The 15,497-nt window shown below is 46.8% G+C and overlaps 2 protein-coding genes across 7 annotated transcripts in view; both read right to left on the bottom strand.

Moving 5' to 3' along the window:
- Positions 1-8,242: 8,242 nt before the first annotated feature.
- On the bottom strand, positions 8,243-10,236 carry LOC113649239 (ADP-ribosylation factor-like protein 4C). 3 transcript variants are annotated; one of them, XM_027156920.2, is made up of 2 exons: positions 9,248-10,236; positions 8,243-8,975 (listed from the first exon to the last, which is right to left on the bottom strand). In XM_027156920.2, exons 1-2 carry the CDS (start codon positions 9,306-9,308, stop codon positions 8,395-8,397), a joined length of 642 nt encoding a protein of 213 aa, XP_027012721.1. In that variant the 5' UTR covers positions 9,309-10,236; the 3' UTR covers positions 8,243-8,394. The 3 variants fall into 3 exon arrangements, with proteins under 3 accessions (XP_027012721.1, XP_047667475.1, XP_047667480.1); XM_047811519.1 differs by having other exon boundaries at positions 8,243-8,971; positions 9,248-10,233; XM_047811524.1 differs by having other exon boundaries at positions 8,243-9,147; positions 9,248-10,223.
- A 1,866-nt stretch (positions 10,237-12,102) lies between these two features.
- sh3bp4a (SH3-domain binding protein 4a) overlaps positions 12,103-15,497 on the bottom strand; it is a 36,663-nt gene continuing 33,268 nt past the window's right edge. For all 4 annotated transcript variants that reach the window (XM_027156900.2, XM_027156901.2, XM_027156904.2 and 1 more), the window contains 2 exons: positions 13,610-13,798; positions 12,103-13,422 (listed from right to left, as the gene is read on the bottom strand). In XM_027156900.2, coding sequence (XP_027012701.1) covers positions 13,198-13,422; positions 13,610-13,798 — 414 coding nt within the window. In that variant the 3' untranslated portion in view covers positions 12,103-13,197. The remainder of the gene's footprint in view (positions 13,423-13,609; positions 13,799-15,497) is intronic.

The following is a 15,497-nucleotide window of genomic DNA, read 5'->3' as shown; positions in this document are numbered from 1 at the left end:
AAGCCCAGAGACAGAGCGTGGCCACCCGATCTCCGCGGCAGGGCCTAAGGGCTCAAGGCGACACTCTAGGCCCAGGAAGGAGCAGGGTGACCTGAGGGTGACCCTCGCCTCCGACAAACGGGCAGTGGTGCGTAGATCCTGACGATCTACGGTTGGGGGGATGGGGCACGCCTCACGTGACGGTGCCCATCCCTCCCCTGCACCACCGGGGCGCTAGGCCGTTGGCTCTGCCACAGGATGTGCTTCAGAGCACGGCCCCCCTCCAGCGGGCACCTCCCTCCACTTCCGCCCAAAGTCTCTATACGGATCGGGGAGGCCCGCCGCCTCTCAGGAGGTCTCAACGGCCGCAGTATGTGGCTCCGGCCGTTCGGGTCATGGAGGCCGGTCTGTCTGCCCTGCCACAAGATGTGCTTCAGGGTGCTTCTTCCCTCCAGCGGTTCGCTCCCCACCTTTCCACCCGAAGGTTCGTTGTGGAGGGGGAAGGTCCGCCGCCTCTCGCAAGGCACCATCAGCTGCAGGGCTTGGTCCCAGCTGCTCTGAGTGGGTCAGAGGCCAGCCCTGAGGGGCTGGTTCCCCTGAGGAACTTTCTGACAGCTTGGGAGAAGCTGCCAGGAGTCTCCCGGTGGGTCTTGCGGACCATAGAGGACGGCTGCACGATTCAGTTCGTGTCCTCTCCTCCCCGTATCAATGGGATGTGTCCCACCCTGGTGGGACCTGAGCAGGCTCTGGTCCTGGAACAAGAAGTGCACAAACTCCTGAGGAAAGGAGCCATTGAGGTGGTCCCCCCCTCGGTTCGAGAGTCAGGCTTTTACAGCCCGTACTTCGTTGTTCCGAAGAAGGATGGAGGGTCGCGTCCCATTCTAGATCTATGCTCCTTGAACCGCTCTCTCAGGAGGCTCAGGTTCAGGATGCTCACCCTCAGGGAGGTCGAGGCTCAGATCAGGTCAGGGGACTGGTTCGTCACAATAGATCTGGAAGACGCGTACTTTCACGTTTCCATCCTTCCTGCACACAGGAGATTCCTGAGGTTTGCTTTCAGGGGCGAAGCTTACCAATATTGGGTCCTCCCGTTCGGCCTAGCACTCTCGCCCCGCACCTTCACGAAATGCGTCAACGCAGCACTGACCCCGCTGCGGCTCCAGGGCATCCGCATTTTAAACTACCTCGACAACTGGCTGATTCTGGCTCAGTCGGAGTGCCAGGCATTGCGTCATCGAGATGTCGTCCTCGCCTGCATGAAGGTGCTTGGGTTTCGGCTAAACGCCAGCAAAAGCGTGCTCTCTCCAGCACAGAGAACCACCTTTTTGGGCGTGATCTGGGACTCGGCCCGGATGCAGGCACGGTTGTCACCTGCTCGGGTCGAAGTCATCCTCACCTCAGTCAGGAGAGTGCGGGAAGGCCAGCCACTCACTGTGAAGCGGTTCCAGAGGCTGCTAGGGCTCATGGCTGCGGCGTCCAGCGTAATCCCGCTCGGCCTCCTGCACATGAGGCCCCTCCAGTGGTGGCTCCGGGGCAGGTGGTTTTCTCTTAGGGGAAACCCATATCGTTCCATCAAGGTCTCGCGGCGTGCCCTTCGAGCCTTGGATGTTTGGAAAGACCGAACGTTTCTGTCCCAAGGCCCCGTGTTGGGGGCCCCATGTCGCCGCGTGACGCTAACGACGGACGCCTCCCTCACGGGGTGGGGTACGGTCATGAGTGGCCACTCCGCCCAAGGTCTGTGGAGCGGCCCACGTCTCTCGTGGCACATAAATTGCCTGGAGATGATGGCGGTGTTTTTGGGGTTAAAACAATTCCTCCCGGACCTGAGAGATCGCCATGTATTGGTCCGCACGGACAATGCTGCGGTGGTCTCCTACATCAACCACCAAGGGGGCCTCCGATCTCGCCCTTTGTACAAGTTAGCACGAGCGTTCCTCTTGTGGTCTCGGGACAGACTCCTCTCTTTGAGGGCCATTTATATCCCGGGACGGATGAATGTCAGAGCAGATGCCCTGTCGAGGCAGGGGCCGAGGCCTGGGGAATGGCGTCTCCACCCCGAGGTGGTGGAGTTCATATGGCGGAGGTTCTAAAGAGCCCAGGTGGATCTGTTTGCAACCCGGGAAACCTCGCACTGTCCCCTCTGGTTCTCTCTCTCTCACCCAGCCCCGTTAGGTCTGGATGCCATGGTGCAGTCGTGGCCGAGGCTACGCCTGTACGCCTTTCCTCCGATTGCACTGCTCCCTGGAGTTCTGGAGAGAGTTCGCCGGGATGGAGTTCGTCTCCTCCTTGTAGCACCTCAATGGCCGGGCAAGCCATGGTTTGCGGATCTGGTGTCCCTACTCGAGGGCCCTCCGTGGGAAATTCCTCCCAGGAGGGATCTCCTCTCACAGGCGGGCGGAACCCTGGTGCACCCCCGCCCAGAGCTGTGGAGGCTGTGGCTGTGGCCCCTGAGGGGGCACAGTTCATAGCGGCTGGTCTCTCTACCGAGGTAGGAGAGACCCTTCTCCGCTCCAGAGCTTCCGCCATTTACAGCCCCCGAACATCGGTGGAGCTGCTCGTCTGCTACGGCCCTAACAGGAAGGGTTTCCTGGCCGCTGTGCAGACGTTGAGCAGATGGATAGTGGATGTGATTGTCGGCTCCCAAGCCCTCTGGCTTCCCCGCACCGTTCGGGGTCCGAGCTCACTCCATCCGGAGTGTGGCGGCCTCTACGGCCTGGTCCGCTGGAGTGGCACTCCAAGACATCTGTGACACTGCGGGTTGGTCCACCCCGCTGACCTTTGTCGAGTTCTATGTCCTTGACCTCAGAGCCACCCCGGGCTCCTCTGTTCTACGTGCAGGTGCCGTGGCCCTCACTCTCTAAGCAGGGTCTGGTCAGTGTGGCGTGATTGGACACTCGTTCCCATAGCGTTTCGACGCAGCTCGAGTTCCGAAAGGGAACGTCTCTAGGTTACGACCGTAACCATAGTTCCCTGAGGAACGAGACGCTGCGTCTCTGTGCCACACTCCCTGCATCCCTGCGGCGCTTACCTTCTCTCACAGGAGCTAGCATCTTGTCCATCTTGCAGCCATTTGTAGCTTCCTGTTTACGCGACGTCACCCGCCGATGACGTCACGTTCCAAAGCCTATTGGTCAGATTACACACGTGGTTCAGAGCGCGGTCACGCACAGGGCGTTCCCATAGCGTTTCGACGCAGCGTCTCGTTCCTCAGGGAACTATGGTTACGGTCGTAACCTAGAGACGATCTTCCAGCTCCAGTTGGACTCTGCTATACTAAAGAGAAGATACCAACTCCAGGTTGTCTTTGAGGACAACAACCTCCTCATCACTACAACATTTATCAGACTGTATATATATAAAATCACACCCCCAGTGTCACCCAGATGAGGATGAGGTTCCCCTTTGAGTCTGGTTCCTCTCAAGGTTCCTTCCTTTACCATCTAAGGGAGTTTTTCCTCCCCACAGTCACCTGAGTCACCTCAGACTTGCTCATTGGGGATAAATACATACACATTTATATATATCTAATATTAATCTTGTATTTTGTATTATATTAATCTTTATATTATTCTTTATAATAACCTTTTGTTCTATGTTTATGTTCCTGTAAATCTGCTTTGTTAAAATGTCTAGGTTAAAACGGTAGGTGAACCGTTAATATAATAATGTCTTTCAATGAAGGGGTTGAAAATTAGACATGAGTTTATCACTTGACTCAGAGTAAGTTTGAGGTAGTTTTTGTAGCCCACCTCAAAACAGATGGCAGATCATTTGTACTAGTGTGCCTCACTTAACATAAGTTAGATCTAAGAGAGAAGAATAAAATGCTCTAAAACCCATTACTCTATTTGGTATGAACCTAAACCATGAATAACTGAATAAGTGAATGTGTGTGTGTGTGTGTGTGTGTGTATGTGTGTGTGTGTGTGTGTCTGTACACTTTTTACTGTGTTAAACAACATCTCCAAAGATAATTCACTCTCCTCATCTTTATAATTTAAAGAGACGTCTGTTTTGAAGCACACATAACCCTTCCCTTCCTGCTGTGCCTTTATTAGCGTCTTTGAACACTGGATGATTTTTTTCACTCTGTGTGTGTATGTGTATGTATTTTGTGTATGTGTGTGTGTGTGTGTGTGTGTGTGTGTGTGTGTGTGTGTGTGTGTGTGTGTGTGATAAAAGGAAGCTGAGTAACCCAAAAACTTTTGAAAGAGTGGAATGTAGGTCAGGAGAGAACATTTTAGTCTGAACCCAGTGCGTGCAAGCTTGTTATATATGAACATAGCTTCCCTGAGGACACACACATACGCATACACACACACACACACACACACACACACACACACACACACAGAAATCACTCTGATGTGTTAATGCTCCCTCAACACACATTCCATGTTTCTTATATGCACCCAGTGCGTGCAAGCTTGTTATATATGAACAGAGCTTCCCTGAGGACACACACATACGCACACACACACACACACATACACACACACACACACACAGTTATGATGAAGGTCTATACTGATGATGAGTGCTGGTGACATTCAGTTGCTTATCAACCGTGTCTCTCTCTTCCTCACTCATTGTGTAATAATAAATGTTGATAAAATCATTGTACCACACACACACACACACACACACACACACACACACACACACACACACACACACACACACATTTTAATCCTCTCAGTATTTCCTCCCTCTCTCTAAAATTGTCACTACATTTATCATGAAGTTCTACACAAGTTCCACCTTATTAACAGAGATTCACTGGTTATGATTCGTGCTCATTTATAAAGTCTATAATAGAGATGTTTTATTATCTGCTTTACCAAAGATAGGTCGGTCTCTGAAAGGGAAGTCAGATTGAGTCAGCAAGCAAAGCAGGATGTCAGGTGGTAATTATCCTTCTGTGGTAATTAATTTACCTTCTGTGGTAAGCTTATTTTAGTCCAATAACCCCAAAAAGTCAAATATCAGAAGTGTCTGTGGGATTTAGGCTTTAAACGGCTTTGCTAATTATATATCGAGTGATGTGTGTGTGTGTGTGTGTGTGTGTGTGTGTGTGTGTGTGTGTGTGTGTGTGTGAGAGAGAGAGAGAGAGAGAGAGAGAGAGAGAGAGAGAGAGAGATGATAATATCCTGTTTAAATCTCACAGAGCTCATTATCCAGCTTCACACACACACACACACACACACACACACACACACACACACAGAACACTCACACACTCACACAACACATACTCACACACACACACACACAACACTCACACACACTCTCACACACACACACACACACACACACACACACACACACACACACACACACCCACACACATACTTACACCCTCACACAACACACACTCACACACACACACAAACACTTACTCACAAACACACACTTACTCACACACACACTCACACTCTTACTCACACACACACACACACACTCACACACACACACACTTACTCACACAACACACACTCACACAGACTCACACAACACTCACACACACACACAAACACTTACTCACAAACACACACACTTACACACACACACACACACACACACACACTCACACAACACACACTCGCACACACACACTCACACACTCACACAACACACACAAACACTTACTCACACACACACACACACACACACACACTTACTCACGCACACACACACACACACACACTTACTCACACACACACTCACACAACACACACTCACACAACACTCACACACACACAAACACTTACTCACAAACACACACACACTCACACAACACACACTCGCACACACACACACACACTCACACACACTCACACAACACTCACACAACACTCACACACACTCTCACACACTTACTCACACACACACACACACACACACACACACACACACACACACACACACACACACACACTCACACACACTTACTCACACACACACACACACACACACACACTCACACACACACTCACACACAAACACTTACTCACAAACACACACACACACACACACACACTTACTCACACAACACATACTCACACACACACAACACTCACACACACTCACACAACACTCACAAACACTTACTCACAAACACACACTTACTCACACACACACACACACACACACACACACACACACACACACTTCTTCAGTAGGACGGTTCAGATTACAGGTTAAACAGTGCAGTATTTACTGATATTTTCAGGCCCAGATCAACACCTCAGCCAAATAACAGGATGGAAATTTCACTAAATGTAACATTTTACTCCTTAAAAAGTGCCATAGAAATGTTTGTCCATGTTATTAGAGCACTGGTGGGAGAAAATGAAAGAGAATCTAAATCAAATCATCCAGAAGAGCAGAGTTGCATGAAAGAGGTTGTTTTAATGACAGGATCAGGTATAAAACACTACCACTGTGTATCGTCATAATAAATATAGAACAAATATGTGTTTGTTAAAGAAAAACAAAGCTGTAAGTGTTAATGTAAGTGTTAATGTTAGTTTTATCACAGAGTATGTAAGAGTGTTTGTATACTGTACATGACATACAGAGAAAATTATCCTGCCCAAATAGGGCTTTTATAAACACCACTCCGATGACCTTTAACCTCGACATTAAACCGTCACACACGCAACACAAAGATGAGATTCGTTTAGCTGAAAAGCATCAAATAATCACGATGAAGTGGTGCACATCTGAGCAGGAACAGCTGAGGAACTTCACTCATCATTCTGAACCAACTGGAAAAGCCTAAGGATCCAACTCACATGTGGCTCAAATCTGCCCTGGGATTCGCTCTGATCCTTTTCCACAGTGCCGGATTGTAGCTGTGTGTGGATTCCTTCATGCAGTATAAACCTAACCTGTGGTTAGGGGTTAGGGTTAGGGTTAGGGGTTTAGGGCTAGGGGTTAGGGGTTTAGGCTCGGGGTTTAGGGTTAGGGGTTTAGGGTTAGGGGTTTAGGGCCAGGGATTTAGGGCTAGGGATTTAGGGGTTAGGGGTTTAGGGTTAGGGGTTTAGGGTTTGGGGTTTAGGGCTAGGGGTTTAGAGGTTTAGGGTTAGGGGTTTAGGGCTAGGGGTTTTGGGCTAGGGGTTTAGGGCTAGGGGTTTAGAGGTTTAGGGTTAGGGGTTTAGGGCTAGGGGGTTAGGGGTTTAGGGTTTAGGGCTAGGGGTTTTGGGCTAGGGGTTTAGGGCTAGGGGTTTAGAGGTTTAGGGTTAGGGGTTTAGGGTTAGGAGTTAGGATTTAGCCCTAACCTGAACTCTATGATGTTATGGGACTCATATAAAAGCTACATGTCTACAGAAACAGGAGAAGGAGCTACAGGACAGGAGCTCACCTGTGTTTATCTCACAGCAGATTAGATTAGATTAGATTAGATTAGATTAGATTAGATTGTAGAAACGCAGGTACATGAAAGTGTTCTGGTCTAAAACAGCAGCATGATCAGTGTGCAGGAGAGAAACAGTGACAGTTATGCAGTAGACAGATAGTTATCCACATAAATAAACTATGGATGTGTTTTATTACACTAAACACACGGCTTCATTACTCAAAAGCATAATCAGGTCTTTCGGCCACTAAATATAGAAAATTAAATCCCTACACGCAGAAATCTGCTCTAATTTGTGTCAGCAGCGTATTTCAGCTGTGTTTCAGTTGAAACTAAAACAGTGTGTGTGTGTGTGTGTGTGTGTGTGTGTGTGTGTGCATGGTGTGTGTGTGTGTGTGTGTATGTCTGTTTAACCCTTTCCAAAATGTCTGTATTCTGTGTTTTTGCTTGTATATTTTTTAACTTGTATAGTTTTTTTTTATTTTAGAGCTCCTGTGAAATCTTTATTTAACTTTAACGTCCTTAAAAATGAAACATTACAAAACAAAAACGCTGAGAATTCGGGGGGACAAATAAAAATCTTAACGTAATGTCCTAAACAAAATGTCTATTTGTTATCAAAGATTCTGTTGAGATCAGACATTAATGACTTTTAATATTAATACTGAGGTCACAGAGTCCTAATATTCAGTCCTGTAATAATAATGTTTAGGGATTATAATCTTAGTCTCAGATATTCTGAAAACCAAACGAACTAAATGTTAAGAGCATCTTCAAATTCTGTACGTCTTAAAAATCTTGTCATCATTTAATGCATTAATTTATTTGGCATTTTGTTTGGTTTTAATTCTGTTCTGTACTTTCTTACATAACCAACAGAATTCCAGCAGCAGGTTTTTTTTGTTTTTTTTTTTCAGTAAATAGAAGACGTTTAATTCTTTTTATGTTGCACCTGAAATGAATCATATGTGAAAGTTCTTATTTGGTTAATTCTATAAAGTTTTATCAAGTATAAAACTCGCAGTCTGAGTTGCAGTAACTGTGACTGCAGTTTATCATTTTTTCTTCTGTTTCAGTGCCTTTCTGCGCTTGGTGATCATGTCGTACAGCTTGTCCATGCCCTCGTGCAGCCCGTCCCCAATGATGGCGCATGCGGGCTGCACGTGGTAGGCGGCGGAGGGTCCGAGTTCTCGCAGTGCCAGCCTCTTCTCGATGTCGGCGGCGGGCAGGGACCCGGGCAGGTCCTGCTTGTTGGCGATGATGAGCAGAGGTGCTCCCTGGTTCTCTGTGAGTCGTGTCACCTTGTGCAGCTCGGCCTTGGCTTCGTCCAGCCGCTCTGCGTCCACCGAGTCCACCACGTACACGATGCCGTCCGTACAGCGACTGTATGACTTCCAGAGCGGACGCAGCTTCTCCTGACCGCCCACGTCCCACACGTGGCAGCTGATCCCACGTGCGGCGCCATTGTTTAGACGTACGCGCTCGGTGTTAAAGCCGATGGTAGGAACCGTGTTCACAAACTCGTTGAACTTGAGGCGATAAAGAACCGTGGTCTTTCCTGCGGAGTCCAGCCCGAGCATTACCACGTGCAGCGGCTGGAACGGTCCCAGCGTGGACAAACCGTTCCCCATGCTGTCTTTATAAAGAGCACGTGGATAAACAAATAAAAGGCGTCAGTTTGCAGCTGTGTGGGTGTCAGAGGAAGACGTGATACACCACAGAGCTGCTGCAAAATTCTTCTCTACTTCACTGTTTTCTTACATCATAAAACTCGTCCTGCTACAAACCTGCCAGCAATCATATCGTATCTAAAAAAAAAAGCTCTTTAACTGCTTAGCTTTTTTTAACACATCAGACTGAAAACGTGTTTTCTGTATAAAAATGTGCTACAGTCACATTAAAGCTCACCAAAGACGCATCTGCTGTTTCCCAACACAAATGGACGTGAACCGTTATTTTTCTCCCGCATGCACGTGAGATCCCGCGCACGTCCGACACTTCAGTAAGTCGCGCGCACATCAAAGTCGTCAATGAGTCGCGCGCACATCCCGCATTTCCACCCGCAGCTGAAAGGGGAAGTTCAGTCTGAAATCCAACATCATGACTCACCGACACCGCGCGCTTCTCCAGGGGGGTAAACTGCCTCCAGGGGGCTAAACTGCCCGCTACCGCGAGCGTCCAAAGGGGGGTAAACTGCGTCTGCTGTGCAGGATGTCCCGAAGCCACGCCCCTAAGTGATGACGCTTCAACCTCCAATAATAAAGGTCTGATTGGACTACAGAACTGCGTGCGTGTGTGTACAATAAAAAAACGAGATTAATCAGTACACGCATGCGCATAAACGTCTGTTAACGTTCTCCAGTTTTACATTTAAATTGCGTTTCTATAGAGACGGATCATTTGGGAAGGGGGGGGGGGTGTTATTCCCTCTAATCCGTATTAAACAGTGCAGTGCGAGGGCCACGAGGGGGCAGTATTCATACCGAAACATCACTGGTGTTTATTTGCCTGCTTTCCCGGTCATTTAATACCACATCCTCCTGCTGTCAGATTCTTTAACATGAAAGCAGAACATAGTAATAAAAAAAATAAGTTAAATACTGGAATAATTTGGAAGTCGGAAACATCCGAAAGCAAGAAATTAGAGATGAGAAGATGAGTAACAGTGTAGAGAGTGAGGAGCCACTAATGGTGTAATAAAAAGCAGATGATGGAACTATGATTCTCAGTGAGTGAGAAGTAAGAACTCTCAGGAACGTCTGGAAATAAAACACTGTACTCTCAATCATCAATGATGACGAAGATCAAATCATCATCATCACCATCATCATTCGTTTATCATCAATAAACTCTTTATATTTAATGTCGTTTTCTTAAGATGATTTATTTTACTTTTAAACACCACAGTTTGAGGATAAACTCTTATAAGAGACACTTAATGTTTAGTGTAATGTGGGAGTCTGGCCACAAGATGGAAGCGTTGAGAAACGTTCAGTGGAGCTTTATATATGTACTGTAGATATGAACCAGGGTGAACGTTTCTCAACGCTTCCATCATGTCGTCTTCTCACAGCTCCATTGTTCTGACCTCAGGTTACTGTCTGTTCCTTTCCGCACCTTCTCTCCAGGTGGGTTTCCTCAGGGTTCTCCGGTTTCCTCGCAATCTGTGAAGCTAGGATTGGCTCTTAAAGGTGTGTGTTTGATACAGAGAACAGATTTCATACACTGTGTTAGAAACAGGAGACTTTATTATCATTATTAGATGTGACTGGGCTTTAATTACACCGATAACGCCAGCTTTTCTAAACACTAGTAATAAAATAGCAGAAACGTGTGTGACATCTTTACGCTCACAGTGTGAGGAGACAGAGAAACAAACACAAGGCAAATTTCCTGCAATTCTGCCAGACATAAAGCCTGAAGGAAACAAGAAGGAAGGAAGGAGTGTGTGTGAGCGTGTGTGTGTGTTTGTGTGTCTGTGTGTGTTCATGCGTGTGTGTGTGTGTGCTCCTCTATTTTGTTCCAACTAAGTGGTAATTAAACCTAAGCTCCACCCACTCAGAAAAATTACCACATGCAACACACACACACTTCTGTACATGTGTGTTACCTGACAAATTAATCTGCACAGTGCATGTCTCTCTCTCTCTCTCTCTTTCTCTCTGTTTCTCCCTCTCTGTCTCTCTCTTCCCCTCTCTCTGTCTCTCTCCCCTCTCTGTCTCTCTCTCTCTCTGTTTCTCTCTCTCCCTCGGTTTCTCTCTCTCTCTCCCCTTCCTCATTTTGCTGACTGTATTCTTCCTGCCAATAACCTCAATAAACGTATTAAGATTCATTGACTCATTTACTTCCCGGCAAATTCACTTTATTTGTGTTATTAATCAGATGTGTGTGTGTGTGTGTGTGTGTGTGTGTGTGTGTGTGTGTGTGTGTGATTAGAGAATCGGGACTAAGTACCTCACAAATGATCGTTCAATTCCTCTGAATGTGCCAGGCAGTGCAATGGCAAAACCTGATTAACTGATTAATGCTCTTTAATTAACACACACACACACACACACACACACACACACACACACACACACACACACACACACACACACACACACTATTATGTCCGTCTTAATCTGAAGCAAATAAATAAGAGTAAATTATGCCCTGGAGAGTTCATTCTGTTTCACACTGATCATTTTACACAGTGCCCTCTGTGTGTGCGTGTGTGTGTGTGTGTGTTCTGTGTTTCTGATGCTGTGTGAGGAGGTGTAAGTGTTGATGTTTAAAACATGATGTTCATCCTCCAGGGTTCTTAAGTTCAGACTTGCGGATGAATTTCTTTAAGTGTCATTGAGTCGCTGTTGCCATGGCAACAACTACCGTACGATGTCATTAATACGATGCCCGTTACCGCTGAAGTGTCTGAGTGGAGCGAAGGAGAAACTGTTCATGATGGGAGCAGGAACAGGAGGTCAGCATCTGAGCTACGTTAATATAAAGAGTAGTAATGTTTACAGGCTTCGTGTTTTGTGTACGTCTCGGTGCTTTGTGTACATCTTGGTGCTTTGTGTACGTCTTGGTGCTTTGTGTACGTCTTCGTGCTTTGTGTACATCTTCGTGCTCACTGCTCACCTCACGGTCCGATTAGTTTGGGTTTGATTACTCTGAGAATAAAAAACCTGACCAGTTGGTTACTGAGTCTCGTTCTCTCTGCTCTCGCCAGCTCGACACACACATCTTGTTTCTCCTGGAATAAATTCAGAAACACAAGGTTTCCAAAGTGACAGCGCATTTATTTATTGACTCGGATTCCAACACGTCGTACATCACATCCGATCGACACGTGGCTCTAAACACGTGGCTTAAATAACCCCGAAATGTCCTGGAAGAGGAGACAGAAGATACAGTGTGACAGCAGACGAGCGTCAAGTGTGTGGAGATAAACTACACACTAATACACACGACACACGGGAGGTCACTTAACACTAAAGCCATCGGCGAGTGTGCGGCACGCCCGTCTGAACGACGGCGAGTAGAAAAGAAGAAAGGGATGAAGAAGGGATGAATAATACTGCAACTTAACACTGAACACAGATCAGTATTTGGCAATGAAAGCACTTTCTCCCATTCAAGGCTACAGACAAACTCTGCTTGGTTGGACTGGTTGTTCCTTCAGTACAGTGTGTGTGAGTGTGTGTGTGTGTGTGTATTAACCACAATGCACTACGTCAGGATTACCACAGCCGTGTGATGTGACTCTGATTAGATTAGATTAGATCAGATCACGATCCTTTAACAGTTTAGCCTGATTCTGAAGAAGGTAAACAAATAAAAACAGAATTTTATAATTCCGACCGCTGATCACTTTTAGAAACATGTTCAAAACCGCGTGTAAAGTTCAGACGACTCGCTAATTATCCGCTAGGACGACGCTAGCGCTAACTAACTAACTAACCGTCTGTCTGGGTCGCAGATTGTCCGTTTTTGTTAGTAAAGACAGACTGACGAAGAGAAAAGTGGCGGCTCGACATGTTAGTAGACGTAACGTCACCTTTCTTTATCTGCTACTGAAAGAACATCATTTACAGCTGATCCTAAAAATTGTATAAAAAGTAAACACGCTGACAAAACATCAGTAACCGCGAGTGAACCGGTGACAGCGTTGTGGCTGCCGGAGAAGATGACTCGAGACAGACTGAGATGGACAGACATACAGAGATGGTCAAAGGTCAATGTGTGAGGATCTGCTCACTTGTCCTACTGAGGTAAAACATGCAAATCAGTCCTGAAGCCCCGCCCATCGGTGTGTCTTCCTAAATACGGAGAACACCGTGGGTGGAGAAGATCGCCCGCCATGTCGCTACGTTCTAGATGGCGAAGTCGTCATGAGAGGCAGGACTGAAGGCGGAGCTCCGCAGCATGTCGAGACAGTTGACGAGGATGAGTGTTCCTGTGAGATGTTTCCAGCGCTTGGTGATCGGGTTCTTCATCCGGTCCAGACCCAGCTGGAGCTCCTGGATCACATCGCGGTAGCTGTCGCCGATCTGAGCTGCCCACGTCAGCAGGAAGTCATATGCTGGCTTCCACATGGCCTGTGATTGGAGACACAGAACACACTGTTAAAACGTTACATTCTGATTGGTCAGAAGGTGTTGATGTTGTTTTTTTATACAGTGAGAAGCCTCTCCTAATGCAGGCCTTATTAACTGGAGGACAGAATACAGAGGCTGCTGAGGCAACAGCACAGTGTATGTAGACTGTGTTAATGTGTTTGTTCACCTCCGAGTCCATGACTCCATTCCGGTCTCTGTGTGGAGCTTCGTAGTCGTCCATCTGCTGCTTGGAGACACGAGCGAGTTTCTCAGCCAGTTCCCTCCAGCGAGGAGCCACTTCCACAGCAGTCGTCAAGAGGACGAAGTCCAGCATGAGACGCACCACCAAACCCTGACAGTCCAACTTTAATAAAGCCTACACACACACACACACAGTCAGTAAACAGCAAGGACATAAGGCCATGAACCTTATGTCTGTTTTCTTCACAGTTTATTTTCATCTTTCTCTTTGTTTTTCTGACATTTCCTCTCTCTTTCTCACACTCTCACACTCTCTCTCACACACACATACACACACACACACACACACACACACACACACACACACTCTTGTTCTCTCTCTCACACACACACACACACACTCTGGCTCAGTTTTTCTGTCTGTCTCTCTGTCTCTCAGTAGACAGCAGAGGTAAATAATTGCATCCTCCACTGCATCGGGGGAGTCTAACCCTGTTTCCTGTCTGTCTATGACACACACACACACACACACACACACACACACACACACACACACACACACACACACACACAGAGCACCATATTTGGAATAAGAATGGGTCTGTAGGGATTTACCAGTAACCAGTAACTCCCCCACACCATCGTCTAAAGTAATGGTGTAATGTGTGTGTGTGTTTGTGTGTGTGTGTGTGTGTGCGTGTGTGTGTGTGTGCGTTTGACAGTTGATGTGTTAAAATAAGAAAACTCCAACATGATGTTTAAGCTCCTCTTAGACACATGACTAATACAGTAACCCAATATGTGAGGTCACACAATAAGATCCATGACCTTGAGAACTTTATCACAGCTGATATACAAATGAGTTCATAAGGCTAAAGGTAGCTATGATCAATGACGGTGGTTGCCATAGAAACGTAACATCATTAGTCCGGCAGGTATTAGGGTTTGTGGGCTGGCGTGAGGACTTGGGGGCGTTTTATTATTTGCATACTCATGTATATTCATTGATTGTGGCGTTAGTATCATGGAGGAGATGGTGTGTTCTCTGTACATGCAGGATGGAGGAAGGACAGATGGAGAGCGTGATTAAAGACAGAACGGAGGATGAGTGGATGGGATTGCGTTTACAACAATCGATATGGTATTCATGTACGGAGCAGCAGTCAGACAGATCAGCACGTTTAGAGAGAATCTGTCGCTACGGCCCTCAAACACACGAGCAGAAATCCATCATCTCCTGTAATGAGCTGAAGAGCTTTCAGTGTCTGTACAGTAACCAGCTGTCTGCTAGCTGAGATCTCGCCATGTTCACACACACACTGAATAAAAGTAACTGGAATAAAACGGCTCATGCGCGTTGTGTTTTATTACGATGAGTGACGTCACTGATATTAACCATGACTGAGACGTGACTGACACAGTGTGTGTGTGTGTGTGTGTAGTTTATATTGTGTGTGTAAGCATGATTTGGTATCTATCCTTGTGCCTGAATGGAAATTCTGGGTGATGGAGGCAGATGTGAAAGTTGTGACAGCTTAAACAGAGGAAAAATCTTCATGTCAACATTTGTGTTTGGGTTATGAAGCAGTGCTGGTGCAGAAAAACACGACAATAAAACAACTTACAGTCTGAATCTGTTTATAATAACAATAAAAAAGACTTTAAAATGACCTGTAACACAGTGACCTGTAACGCAGTGACCTGTAACATAATGACCTGTAACGCAGTGACCTGTAACATAATGACCTGTAACACAGTGACCTGTAATACAGTGACCTGTAACATAATGACCTGTAACACAGTGACCTGTAACATAATGACCTGTAAGGCAGTGACCTGTAACACAGTGACCTGTAACATAATGACTTGTAACG

This window comes from Tachysurus fulvidraco, chromosome 1 (assembly GCF_022655615.1).
Source record: "Tachysurus fulvidraco isolate hzauxx_2018 chromosome 1, HZAU_PFXX_2.0, whole genome shotgun sequence".
NCBI classification, from domain to species: Eukaryota; Metazoa; Chordata; class Actinopteri; order Siluriformes; family Bagridae; genus Tachysurus; species Tachysurus fulvidraco.
This window is presented reverse-complemented; position numbering and strand designations above follow the sequence as displayed.

Bases quoted from the DNA above. Each gene is read 5' to 3' on its own strand.
- LOC113649239 (XM_027156920.2), bottom strand. From the start codon at position 9,308: ATGCGGGAGAAAAATAACGGTTCACGTCCATTTGTGTTGGGAAACAGC. The intron at 8,976-9,247 runs GTGAGCTTTAAT...CTCTTTATAAAG, and splicing joins AAACAGCAGATGCGTCTTTG to ACAGCATGGGGAACGGTTTG.